The sequence below is a fragment of the Pholcus phalangioides genome, unplaced genomic scaffold, assembly GCF_987345545.1.
Source record: "Pholcus phalangioides strain wild (caught in Gottingen) unplaced genomic scaffold, Ppha-v1.0 ptg000042l_1, whole genome shotgun sequence".
Classification (NCBI taxonomy): Eukaryota; Metazoa; Arthropoda; class Arachnida; order Araneae; family Pholcidae; genus Pholcus; species Pholcus phalangioides.
In genome coordinates, this window is record NW_028301628.1 from 33,471,354 (window position 1) to 33,485,928 (window position 14,575).

General features: G+C 31.1%; 1 protein-coding gene across 1 annotated transcript in view; it reads left to right on the forward strand.

The window, feature by feature from the left end:
* Positions 1 to 14,275, forward strand: part of Slik (Sterile20-like kinase) — a 43,883-nt gene extending 29,608 nt beyond the window's left edge. The window contains exons 13-22 of the mRNA XM_089254559.1: positions 1,415 to 1,602; positions 2,493 to 2,616; positions 3,083 to 3,211; positions 4,630 to 4,773; positions 4,918 to 5,047; positions 5,432 to 5,556; positions 6,687 to 6,884; positions 7,996 to 8,121; positions 8,954 to 9,067; positions 13,978 to 14,275. Of these exons, the coding sequence (XP_089110685.1) occupies positions 1,415 to 1,602; positions 2,493 to 2,616; positions 3,083 to 3,211; positions 4,630 to 4,773; positions 4,918 to 5,047; positions 5,432 to 5,556; positions 6,687 to 6,884; positions 7,996 to 8,121; positions 8,954 to 9,067; positions 13,978 to 14,130 (1,431 nt within the window). The 3' untranslated portion in view covers positions 14,131 to 14,275. The remainder of the gene's footprint in view (positions 1 to 1,414; positions 1,603 to 2,492; positions 2,617 to 3,082; positions 3,212 to 4,629; positions 4,774 to 4,917; positions 5,048 to 5,431; positions 5,557 to 6,686; positions 6,885 to 7,995; positions 8,122 to 8,953; positions 9,068 to 13,977) is intronic.
* The last annotated feature ends 300 nt before the right edge of the window (positions 14,276 to 14,575 follow it).

The window sequence follows — 14,575 nt, forward strand, 5'->3', positions numbered from 1 at the left end:
CAGGAATGGACAAATCGCAAAAAAAAAAATTGTAGGAGACAAAAATTTTTCTACTAGACAAAAAAGTTCTTTTGACTTTTTAAGGGTATAGTCACCCTCTTTCATGTTGGCAGATAGGCTGTTATAAATTCCAAATATTTTGAGCTGCTCTCAGCAAAAAGAAAATTTTAGATGCCAACCCAAATTTTTTAGTTGCCATGGTGATCTGGCACTTGGGATTTGTCCAGCCCTGCTCTTATATTTCACCATTCTCGTTTGTCAAAATTTGTTTTTTCACAAAAATGCCATTGACACTCAAAAGAAGATTTAAAGTCTACTAATTTACTCCATAAAATGTGTACGAATAAACAGTTTGATCCTTCCAAATTGTCAATTATTTTCATGATTTTCCAACAGAACTCAGAAACGAAATTCAGCTGAGCCCATATTTTACCAGGTAGAATTTCATTGTCAAAACTTTCCTTAAAGGAAACATGCTCAAGTTATCGTCTTCATATTCATTAAGAAAAACAGCAATATGATTTATATATTTGCTCTGATAAATGACAGCTTTGATCCACAAATTCCACCTGGTTAGTACAGGCCCGTCCCGTGTGGAAGAGTTTTGCTGGCAGTTGTGATATTTTTTTTTTGGTAGCTTTTATATATGTGTACATATATATATATATATATAATATTGTATATATATATATACATATTCAGTGTAAAGCACTTTTTATTTTTCGTTAGTGCAAAAAAAGTTGTCTACGTCTTGGCCACAAGAGAAATCAGTTCTTTGAACTCTAATGAATACTTCAACCACGATATTCACTTTGTGCGCCCAGTATTAGTAGTGTAAAATGTTGTCACACCAAGAAGTGTGTTTAATAAGATGAATCATACACAGTCATATAAGGCGCAGAGTTTGATACTACATCCTGAAATTCAGTGTATTCACTTTTTCTTTTACGGCATCGTTATAGCTTGGGAGCATAGGAAAGAATTTTGACGTCTAAGTGCAAACTATAAATTGTCGAGACTTTGCAGAGAAGTAGTAAAAATTCAAATTTTTTCATTTATGAGTCAAACTTAAAAAATTTACATTTCTGTAAATTTAGCATTTATCACATTTATTTCGTGAATACGAAATTTATATATCCTTACTCATGCTGCTTCTTATTGGAGAGTAATTTTTCCAAATACATGACATCATGCTGATCTAATGCATAACAACCTCCCACATTGTTGCATGCAAAATACCACACTCGTCTTTTGCATGACACACAGTGTATTTTTTTTTTCATGCATTTCTTGTCATTTTTTTTCATTTGGTCACATCTAATATGATATGCTTAATAAAATGGTAGAATGGTAAATTCAATAATTAATTTCTCTCATAGGTGAAGTATTGTTTTTATTTTTATATTTGTTTTAGGAACAAAAAGAGTCCAATGCTAACAGTAGGAAACTTAATGGTATGCCCGGGAAAGTGAAAGTTCCCCGACCTAAAACTCTAAAGAAGACTAGGAAATTCTTGGTTGATGGTGTGGTCGTAACTACAACCACAAGTAAAATAATTTACGATGATGAAAACCATACTTTGAGAGAAGATCAGATCACAAGGTAGAAAGTTTGTTGATCAGAATTCATAATTATAGCATTAAAAAATCTGAACAGTATCAGAGTAAATTTTCTGAAAGGGACAGAAATCACAACTATTTATCCCTTAATTGTGGTATACATTTCAGAGTAATGCATAAAAAAATTGGAAATATTTTTTTCTTCAAGTTTAAGCATTATAAATTTTTTTTATCAGTAAATGGCTTAAACAAACTCAATTGCACTTTCAAGGGAAAAGAACACATTTTTTTTGGTCACAGAAATAGTTGACTAATCATGAATGCTGCAAATTTAATTTAAGAGATTAATATTATAGCATTTAATTGGATGTTAAAGTTAAGTACTATTTCTTTTGAATGATTCTTTTGGCTTGGATGTTTAAATGAGACAAAATGATATTTATTCTGTTTTTTGGACAAGAATTCCTTTCTTTTCGTATGAGAAACTTGACATGTTCAAGAACACACGAGTGCCAAAGATTTTGAATGACCTTGTGCATAGTTTTCGAAAACATTTTGGTCCATTTGCCCCCAATCTCTTCAAAAAATGTTTCTCCTCATTGCACCCCCTCCCCCCCCCCCCACCTACCCAAAGGATCCTATACTAAACCCAAAACTTCTACTGCACCTCTGGACCTTTCCATCGCACACTTTGGGAAACACTGACCGAGTGTGATACAGCATAGGAACTATATTTTTCAGCAGCTCAATCAAATCGTATTCCTATTTTTTCAGAATAGTGCGAAAGAAACAATTAGCTTTGCATACAGCTGGAAAATTTATGATATCAGTGCAATTACAAGATACCTCGTATGGTTTTACGTGACTGCATGTAAATGTATTAAAATTAAAATATGATTTTTGGTCATGATTGAATTTTACTTTTGTATTTAGAAAACAAGAACTTAGAGAACTAAAGATGCTTCAGAAGCAGGAAACTAAGCAGTTTCAAGATTTGGCTATAAAAGCTCAATTTGCTCGAGAGCAACAGGAAAAGCGGTTTGAACAGGAAATGGTGGTGAGTTAGTTTTTATGTGAGCATTTCAACATATTGGTGTACTAAGTTTCAGTGGTTGGATAATACAGCACATTTAATATCTGTATCCTGTTTTATTTGCTTCTGGTGAAAGATTTCACTTTAATTCATGAATTTAAGATCACACTTTACTTCATGAATTTGAGATTTCACTGTAATTTTATTACCATGCAAATCTAATCCAACACAAAATGAACCACAGTTTTCCGTTTACCAGAAACCTGTAGCATTTACAAAAATGGATTAACTTGTTGGCAAGCTAGAAAAATTTGTTATGCTGTACTTGGGGAAAATTGATGAAAATTAAATAAGACAATCTTGTTAAAAGTTTAATTCTCATCTGTCTGATTTTCCTTTGAATATTTCACAAACTTGGGAAATACAAAAAATATGTATGTTGAGTTATCTTGTATTTCAAAACTGATGTGCAAATTCTACTTAATTCCAGCTGTTAGTAAAAAATTATGACACAGATTTAGAAGCACTCAATCGACAGCAAAAACAACTTGTAGAAAAAGCAGAGCAGCAGCAAGAGATGGACTTGAAATTTGCCTCAAAGAAAATTCGAGCAGATCAGGTATTAATTGACCATATAATCTATTTCAAATGGCCATTTTTTTTGCAGTAGATTGCACCACTTTCAAGCAGATTGTATTAAATTTTTTTTTATAAATACATGAAAAACAAAAGAAAGAAAATAAGATTGAATAATCATTTAAAAAACACAGAATTTTTTTTCTTTGTTGCCAGTGTTACATATGATTTTCTACAATGATACTCGATATAACGATATCCTTTACTACGATAAATCTCTCTATAACAAGATTTTTAGGAAATTGTTGAAACTGCTGTAATGGTATTTTTTATATTTCGCTCAAAATCATTTTGAATTAAATTTGAACTTTGCCACTTACTTTCTTTCTTTTGAAGGTATCCGATAACATCAACATCTTGCACTAAAAAATCACAGAAAGCAATAACTTCCTTTAAAAAGTTATTGCTATTGGTACTCTCTGTGTAAGACATGAAAGTGCAATGTGATAAACAAATTATTTTTTTTATATTAAAATTAAAATTTTTTTGTGGTGAATAAATTCATAAAAGCACATTTTCCGATGGCATTAACAATGTTACTGTAGAAAAGATGACAACTGCATAAATTTTATCACATGCAAGGATAATTTCGCCTCTCAATATAATGATAATCCCACTACAACAATATTTTTTCTCGGTCCGCAGAACATAATTATATTAAGGTTTCATTGGATTAAAAAATTTTAATTTTTCACAAAAGTAAGTGTTCAGTCTATTGCTATTCAGGAGAATGTGTTTTATATTGAAGTTTAACTATTAGCACATTAAATATGAAATTTCAAATGTATAGTAATTTGAAACTGCAAACATGAAAAAAATTCAAAATAATAATATACATGTCTTTGCTTAACACTCATTGGTTAGGATGATGTTTACGAAACTCGTAAACAATAGAAATAAATCACTGCATATATTTTTATGTGCACCCGTATAAAACGGAAACCTGTGTGGAATGGAAAATAATTTCAGTCTCCTGACCTTCTGTTTTATACAGGTTTAACTGCACATAGTTATCAGTTTATTAAACATTTTGTGATGATCATGTTTGAACATGCAACTTTTAAACATCCCTTTCAGAGATTTCTATTGAATCTGTATATGCCAGAACTTGTATTCTGTGCATGTATGTGTGGCCCTAATATATTCATATTGTTAGAGTTATGTTTTGTGCTAAAGTGGTACCATCTGCTTTCCATATTTAGAAGTGAAAATGACACATTTTCTTTAATTCACTGTGTAATAATTAATAAAATAGGATTTTGATTTATCTTTGTCTTGAGAATGCATGTAAAAGAATTTTGTGTGCAAGTTTCTTCAATAGAATTTGAAAAGATTCTTAACTACATTAGATGTAAATGGTCTTGAAAACAGTTTTAGGTATTTGGATCCTTCTTTTTGCAGGAAAGAGAAATCAAGGGATTTCGAGAAAGCTTGAAAAATGAATTTAAAATAGTGAAACAAGAAGTTGATATGCTACCCAAAGATAAAAGAAAAGATGCTCTTAGGATTCGCAAAGAACAGCTTGAAATGGATCATGCTGATAAAGTAAACAAAAGTTTTTTTTTTTCATTTTTGTGTAACATCACTGGATGACTTATGAATTGATTTAAAACTAATATTCTGCAAAATTACTTTCTTTTGCATCTTCTCTTTCAAAAAATATAGAGTCTTTTTCATTGATATTTATAGGAAAGAACATTTCTGGAAAGACTGAATGAAAGTCATGATGCATCACTCAGAAGATTGAACGAGACTCACCGAGAGAAAATTGCTCTCCTCGAAAGACAATTTCTTCAACAGAAGCAACAGCTTTTGAGAGGTAAAATTTTGGTCATTGGGTTTTATGATAATTATTTGAGTAGAACATAATCAAATGCATTACTAAAATTGTCTTTGTGCATAATTTAATGGGAATTACATTCATTTTTAAAATTATTCTATGGTGAAATTTTTTTCCCTTGATTTGATTAAAACACACATAATTATGCAATAAAGATGCTGGCTATATTTCATTTTTATACAATAACTTTATCTGCTCTCTTGGATGTTGTCTTTCCATTGTATACTTTATCCCTTCAAATCATGAGCTATATTCACTTCAATACTCATCAGTGTAATTAATGAACTCTGTGACAATTGTGATAGTTAAAATAAATTTTCATGGTTATTTGTCTTAAACATCGTATTGCTTTCACATCAACAGCCAGAGAAGCTGCAATATGGGAACTAGAAGAGCGTCATCTCCATGAGAAACATCAGTTGGCTAAACGACAATTAAAAGATCTTTTCTTCCTCCAGAGGCATCAAATGCTCGTCAGACATGAAAAGGTAGAAATTTGAATATAATTGTCTTTTCCAAACAAGTTTTTGTCAATGTTTCACAATTGAAGTGGTATGCAATGATGAATGTACATGGTGAGAAATAAAGAATGAATGTCTTGTTTAGGCTTACATAATCAATCATATATGATGACTAGTTATATTTTTAAAATAATTTCAGTTAACATATATGAATTAGGGATGGGACGAATAACTGAGTACCGAATATTCGACTAATGCTTTGGCCAAATATCAATTTTTTTAAAATTCATTACAATTATAAATAAAACTTGTGTGTTTAATTGAAAATTAAAAACACGAGTTTAAATTCCAATTAAAATGGAATTAATTTAATTTTAAACACACATTTTAATTGGAAATAAAATTATTGGTAATTTCAAATGATTGATATTGAATTTTAATTTTGAAATTTATTATTTAAATATTCAAAAACTGGTAATTGAAAGATATTTTTTGCCAAGATACTGATAATCAAATTTAACTATTATATATTGTATTTCAATATTACTTACGGAATCAATTTTTTTATCAACATACAAATTTACATTTAATTAAGAAAATGCCCATCATTATTTACTCTCAGCTGGTAATGCATCGTAAGATTTAGGACTTATTCACGTATTATTCCTCTTTAGATGTTCTTTGCCCCATCTTTCAATAGCTCAATACGTATCTTGTCTAGGTATATCTTTGAGTTAGTGAACTTGTGTATAACTCATTCTTGCATCCACCTTATTGCAGCAGAATTCTATTTTCAGCTTCACGTTTTCCTATTCTTCCCGACATAACCTCTTTCACAGAAAGGGATATATGCCACATAATAAAATATAATTAGCAATTTTTTTTTAATTTGCGAGAAAAATTCCAATTATTGTAATCTTTTTAAATTAGTTTGTTGGGCTTAGATTTACACAGATATTTGGCCAAATACCTCAGCATTATTTGGCCGAACGAAATATTTCGCAAAAGGGCCAAATACCAAATAGCAGCCGGATATTTGCCCCATCTCTAACATGAATACCCTGCCAGAGTGTGTTTGAAAGTAAAACTGTCCCACCACTTTTATTGTTTATTTTATTATTACTTGATGAATGCACATGTTTATTTTTTTATAACAGGAGTTAGAGCAAATTCGTCACATGAATGATGCTAAGGAAGAAGAGTTATTAAAACTCCAAGCGATTGAAAGAAGGCAGTTGCCGAAAAGAATACGTTCAGAGATGAAAACTAGAGAGCTTATGTTTAGAGAGAGTCTTCGCATAAGTTATGCGAATCTGTCAGAGCCTCAGGAAGATGAGAGAGAAAAAATTAGGAAGGTAATATTTTTCTCAGTGGATATTCTATCTTTGAATATTGAGCAACCACCCATGTCATGGCTATCTGAATTTGAGTAATTGCCATATCTGTAGATAAAACACTAATTATAAATAATATTGAATTTCTTATTATTTATTTATTTGAATTATTTTCAACATAGGCACAGTGTAGTATTGATTTATATAATACAGCAGTCCACCCGGCTGAATGTAATAACATCAAGATTGGGAAGGGGTTCTGATGATGATAACTGTAACTAAATCCAAAAAAGCCCAGTTTGCAAGTACAGTGACCATCATCCTGTTTGATCCAATAGGACGTATGGTAAATGGGGGGCAACTGTTTTTCTTTCTCACATAATATTTTGCAAAATGCTTAATTGTTTTAATTTTTTTAAATTATATTTTAAAATGCCACCTTTTTTTCTCCTTTTAGCTGCATTTTTGTTATTCTCTTGGCCATTGTGAGGTGCTAGAATGAAACTGTCTAATATTTATCACAAATTACAGCATTTTTAAATGTACACAATATGTTTCATACATCCTTACAGAAAGTCTCTTGGGAAAAAAAATTGAATCTGGTCAACTAAAAAAAACTGATAAAGAGCTGAATTAAAACTTTTTTTGTCATATATTTGCCTTTGCTACAGGAAGGCCATTGAAAAAGCAGCTTCACATGTATATTGATTACAGTGAATGATGTGCACTGTGGAAGTACCGAAATGTTTAACAGGGAAGGGAGACACTTTCTATCCTCGTACATAGTCTTGCATCCTGATAAAGATAACTTACAGGGTAAAAATTGAGTTCAATTAAACCATAGCTCCAGAATACACAGAAGAAACTTTTGCCAGAAAAAAAAAATTGCTAACAATATCCAAAGTCTAGACAACTATAAACATGTTTCCCCATGTTATTATGATATTGGTATGTTCCGTTTCTTGCAAAGGTGGTAACAATACCCAAATGATTACATTATCTGTGGTTCTAGTAAGCAACGTTGATCATATTGTGATTATTTAATGTTATGTAAAATTATGATTTTATTTTGTTTCAAATCGATTATCCATAATGTTGAAAATTTTTCATCAAAATGATTTTTTATTCACAGTTCAAAGATGGAGAAAATAAACGTTATAAATTGGAACAACAGCGCCAGGAGCAAAAGCAGAAAAAACAGCTAGAAGAGCAGAGGGCTTTAGCAGAGTCTACTGTGAAAGAGTTAGAGCAGTTGCAGGTAACTTAATTCACATTATTTTAAGCACACTTTTAAAATTTTCATTCTATGACCATTTTCATTCATTGAAAGAAAAATCAGGTGGAGTAGTTATCTTTGTAAGGAGGTAATGGGGTGTTGAACTTTTTATTACCATTTAGGAAAAAAAAAAACTTAATATCTGCATCTATAGTGGACTTTGTCTTTCACTTTTTTCATTTCCCTTGGTTATCAATGAGACAAGAGATTTCACTGTTTTTTATGAGATACATGTATGGTTAAGTAGTAGTAGACTTCACTTTTAGAAATTTTATGCTTAGTGGAAAATCTCATAAAAAAGTTCCTAAAAATTATATTGTAATATTGTTGTGTGTAATCTGCTGTTTCTTCTAATTTATGATGAGGATTTTTGCTTGTTTTTGGCTATATTATTATGTATTTAATTTGCATTGCTTCGAGGCATATTTTATAGTGGGGAAAAGTAATTTTTTAAACATTTTAGTGCAATTTTTTCACTTGTTTGTGAAAATATGCAGAAGTTTCAAACTTTTTATTCTTTTGTCTCATAAGGTGAAAGAAGCATTTGGGACAGTCTAATCAAAAGAAAGCGTTTGCTATGCACCACAGCTTAATTATCCATAAGTATTATATGGTTGTCAGAATGGGTCCAGCCTTTAAAGTTTACATGGGACTTAAATAAAATGAAATAGTTTTTGGAAATTTTCATGTTTGCCATCACTTATTAGTTCATTCAACTTCTGAGTTGAAAGATATAAAACTACAACTTTGATGACATAATATTTATTCTAGTGGTTCTTTTTGATTGTTTGACATATTTGTGTTTCAATTTTAGAATGAAAAAAGAAAAATGCTATTAGAACATGAAACTCTGAAGCTGAAACAATTAGAGGAAGAACATTCTGTTGAACTGAAAGAATGGAAAAATAACCTTAAGCCTAGAAAACAGGTAATTTATATTGAATGATAGAAAAATTATGAGTTGGAGAAATTCTTTGATCTCTAAGAGCATACAAATTAATCTCTACGAGGAATAGATTTTTCATAGAATTAAAACACAAGTTCCCATCAAAGTTAATTTTCAAGTATTAATATTTTTTTCTCAGACATTTAAATGTTTTTTTACTTATTCAATTTGAAAAAAATTTAACATTCAAATAGTTTTTTCATGTGAAGCATTTGGAAATAAATGAAATGCTGCTATGTTTTTTGCACCTCTAAAATAAAATTGAACAATCTTAGTGTTGTGTCTTATTATGAAAATTAAATATTTCATGTTATGTAATTAACCATTGTGGTACTATGCGCTTTAAAACAGGTGTTATCATGACCATATTTAGGTATTTGCAATTGCTCAAAGTGGTAAACCATTTTTTTTTCTGGTTTTATTGAGTAGGGGAAGAACACAAAATATTTAATCTTGTAAAAAGCTGTTAATTCAATATTGACTTTGTTTCCAAAATACTTGCCTTAAAAAATTGCCATTTTTTTCCCCCATTAAATTTTTGATAAGATTCAGAGTTTTTGAATATTGATGGCTTATAATGAAAACCTTTTACATTTTGTTTTGAAAATGACTTTTAGTTGTTTTGACAGTTTTAGAATGAAAACCTTGTATCTCATCTATTACAGCTGCAGACCTGCCAACGTGGGAGACTCCAGATTTTTTACCCTTCACCCTCCTCTCAGAAATGTTAGAAATTTCTCTCACTTTTGGGCGAAAATTAGATTTTTGCTTGATTTTAGCCAGAAAATTATGAGATTTAACTGCACGTATGTTATTTTCAACACGTGCCTTGCTGGATGAAGAGCAGCCTTAACTAGAATTGCCAGATGATTGCGGACAGCAAAAATCTGATGGCTTTTGATTGTCTGGCAGTTTTACGAAACACAGGGTGGAAAATCTGCTACAAGTTGCTACAATTTCTGGTGTTTGCTACAAAAATGCCAAAATTCTTCAATTCTACACAATCCTGTGCCAAAAACAAAACTTTTCATTAAGAAATTTTGAAGTTGCGTCACAATAGAAGCTGACTTTTTGATAACATAATTTGTCCTCCCTGCAATTTTATTTCATGGTGCCACAAATCAAATTAGCTTGAGACCTCCTCCCTGCAATTTTATTTCATGGTGCCACAAATCAAATTAGCTTGAGACCTCCTCCCCAGGATTCGGCGCCCAGGCTTCTAAAAACGTATAAAATGGGATCAAACTATGTGAATTGCCACTCATTAAAAAAAAAAAAACCCCACCTTCAATTGCTGTTTCCAGCTATTTTTTAATGAAAAAGTTGGCTCCTTTCATCTATGAATTTCTTAACGTTAATTATTTTTTAAATTGCGTCAATTTCTCTTGACTGGCTGTACTTGACGAAACATTTGTGTATCCTTTAACAGAACAGGAAAGTTTGCAAAAGAACGTATTAACGCACTGGAAAAACTACAATGATGAATCCGTCTTCAACATCGGGAGTTGTGGTGCAAAAGCCATCTGTAAATTCATAGTATCTACGATCATGGAAATGTGTCAAAATCCCAGAAAATTAACAAAATGAGAAATAAGTGAAAATAGGGAGTGAAAACAGATGTATTTGCATTGAATTTTTTTGTGAAAATGGAATCATTCTATTAAATTTCTAATAGCTTAATCATTATTTTTTATAGTTTTTATTTCTATAGTTTAAATTAAAAATAATTCAAGTCTATACCACTGTTTCCGAAAGTGGGCAATATCGCCCCCTGGTGGTCAATGGAATGGTCCAGGGAGCGATAGCAGCTATGGATTTAACAGGATCCTATGGGTTCACTTGAGGTGGGGGGCAATGAGAGAAAAAAAATTCTGTTAAGGGGGCAATGGAACAAGAAGTTTAGGAAACTATGGTCTATTATTTTTAATCACTGTATTTAATTTCTTAGAATTTCTAGTAAATATTTTGAGAATGATCCAGCAAAAGAAGGTCAGTTGTTTATTCAAGATTCAAAGTTTGCCAGTTTGATTCAATATTCAAAGTATGTTGAATCAAATTGAGGTAAGGTAATGATCAAGAGTGAACTAAAAAAAAAACACATCATTTCAAATATGAAATGGGTAAATTCTGGTAAAAGAAGCAAAATAAACCTTCAAAAATGCTTGAAACTGAAGAGTGCAAAAACGCAACTTAGACTTGCATCAGCGGCAAAAACAAGAAAAATAATTGCCGTTCTAATGAGTGTTTTAAGTCTCTCCTGTAGTGATTTTTTAAAATTAGTGATTACCAAGTCTACAAGCTAAATCTAAAAACACTCATTTTCAAATTAGTTTTGAAATCTGAAATACCATATGTTAAAATGCGTCTTTTAAAAGCCTCTCATTTGTTAATATTGTAGAGAATGTAAAAATATAAATATCAAGAAGTGTCTCAAATTTTTCGATTTAAAAATTAAAAAAGACAACCAGTTATATTACCGTCATATTCAGCATGCGGCAATAATCATGTTCGTCTGACATCAGCCTAATTTTTTTTTTCATACATGATGTCTGGGGAAAACAAGTTTGCCAGCTCATGCGAATTTCTCGATCATGAGATCGCTAGATTCAGCATATATGTAGATTTCCTTTTCCTCGCCTTGTTTCATTAGTTCTGTCATGCTGTCAGAATCACTTGTGCTGTCCTCAGCCATGCTTCCAAACTGGTTTCCCCTCCTGGAACAATCTCTGAATTTCTGGACCCCAAAAGTTAGCACGTCTGTTTCTGTTAAAAAAATAATAATTGCCACTGATCTGCTCTCTATGTAAAAAAAAAAGGAACCATTATATTATATAGGAGTAGGACGAACATTCAGCAGTTCTTCTGTGTTCAATATATTCTGCTCATTTGCCAAATAATGCTGAGGTATCTGGCTGAATATCTGTGTAAATATAAGTACAATTAACTAATTAAAAAAATATATATTAAGTAGAATTTTCTCAAATTTAAAAAAAATACTGATTATATTTTATTGTGCGTTGTATATTCCCTCTGTGAAAAAAGGCTATGCCAGCGTAAATTTCTAGGATAAGGAAAACATGAAACTGACAATAGAGTCCTACTGCAAAAATTGATTCTGTAAGTAATATTGAAATACAATGTATCATTATTAAATTTGGTTATCAGTATCATGGCCATGAAAGTCTTCTGATTGCCATTTTTAAATATTTAATTAAATAATAAATTCAGGGCTCCCACTTGTCCTACTTTTCCTACTTTTTGGTAAAATGTCCTACTTTCTAGTTTTTGTCTTATTTTACCAAATCCTATCAACAAAATTTGTGTAATTGATTTTAATTGAAATCAATTAAAAAAGGAGGGGGGGGGAATCATTGATATAATTGTTCAATGTTACAAATGTTGTAGATTGCAATTAATGATTCTGTAAAAGCAGAAATTGTATCGTTTTTAAGGTTATTTGGGGAGGGGGGGGGGAGAGTATATGGACCAAACATTCAACAAAATCACTGAAACCATGCGTGGCTTTGTGAAAGAGCAATTCTGGCACGGCAAAATCACAGTATGAACAAGATCAACGAAAAAATCCTGAAAATTATTCCAGGAGACTCCACATTTTACAAATCAGTTGACACTGTCACAGACACAGTGCAGACAGTTCTGTATCCTGCAGAATTTCTGAACTCTTTGGATATTCCGAGTGTGCCACCACGCAACTTGACCCTCAAAGTCGGTGCACTTATAATTCTTTTAAGAAATTTAGAGACACAGAGACTCTGCAATGGCTCCAGACTCTGCTTGAAGAAATTGCACAATTACATCATTGAAGCAACGATTCTAACTGGATGTGCCAAAGAAGATGTCTTCATTCCACATATCCCAATTATCACTGAAGACATGCCATTCACTTTGAAGTGATTAAAGTTCCAGATTTGTTTATCTTTTGCCATGACAATCAACAAATTGCAAGTCCAGTCGTTAGCAGTGGCAGGTATCAACCTACTTGAGCCCTGTTTTTCACACGGACAGTTTTACGTTGCCTGTTCGCGTGTTGGTAATCCCAAAAATTTGTACATCTACACACCAGATGGAAAACAAAACATTGTGTATCCGCAAGCAATTGCCTGAAGTTTTTAATTAAAATATTTAAAAATAAAAGTAATTTTTTCGTACTTGATACAGAATTTTTTTTAAGGAATAATTAATATACATATATTAATTTTTCACGGTGGGGGCAACGTCGCCGGGTATCAGCTAGTAATATATATTGGGAGAGACAAAAGATTTATTCGTTGTTGCTAGTACATTGTTTTGGCCAAGTATTGTTTTTGTAACCTAGTCATTTCTGCCATTTTGCTTTGGCTTGAATCAATCTTACAGGATATTGAAATAATGGTATATATATAAATAAAATTTTTTTAAATAATTTTTTTTTGGGATTTTTTCCCCATTATGCTATGATTATGTTGTCATCATACTTTTCAGTTCTACTTTTTCTAATTTTTTGAGTGGGAGCTCCGAAAATTGCATAATTAAAATCAAATTTCAATCATTTAAAATTGCCAGTAATTTTATTTTTAATTAAAACATCAAGTTTATTCATAATTGTGGTGAATTTTAAGAAAATTGATATTTGGCTAAAGCATTAGTCGAATATTCGGTACTCAGTTATTCAGTCAAATCCATATTTGTCCCATCTGTATATTCTTTGTGTGTTCTTAATAACAAGCCTTTTTTGTTCTTCCCATAAAGTTTGGAATTTTTGATATAGGAGGTTTTCATTATATGCCATAAATATGTTATGGTTTATTAGATATGTCTAGTTAGGCAGGCTTTTCATGTTGTTAGAAGCATCATAATTAGTATTAATCTTAGAGTGATTTTTGTTTTTTTAGAAACTGGAAGAAGAGTTTATCCATCAAAGAGAAGAACAAGATAGATTTTACGGCACATCTGTTTTTCTCAGAAATTACATTGCCTCTGATGGGGATTCACCAAGAAGTCCCAGTACTCCTGGTTCCGATACATCTTTCCCACGTAATTTCTAATATGACTCCTAATTTTGTTAAATTCTTTTTGAAGAAAATGTTTGTCATTCTAACACATATTGTGTATAATGTTTTGTTGTAGTTATGTTTTTTTGATTAATTCTCCCCCACCAGAAATATACTTAAAAGATTTGCCTAATTATTATTGAATATAAACTGAATTTAGAAAAATATTGGCTTGTTTTTCTGCTGTGTTGCACAGATCAGAATTCAAGCCATTAAACAAATATTTAAAACAATTTATTTAATTTTAGTTTTGATGTGCCTTTAAACTTTGTTTTTCCTTGTAAATTTTGTAGATAATTGTTGAGTGTATTTGAACAAGTAGCATGTAGCTATAGCCTTGTAACATACTATTGCAAGTCATTGAATCAAAAGGCTGTAGTATGCATTCTAGTTATTGACTATTGTTTTGCCACTGATTTATTTTTCTTTTGATTTGCAT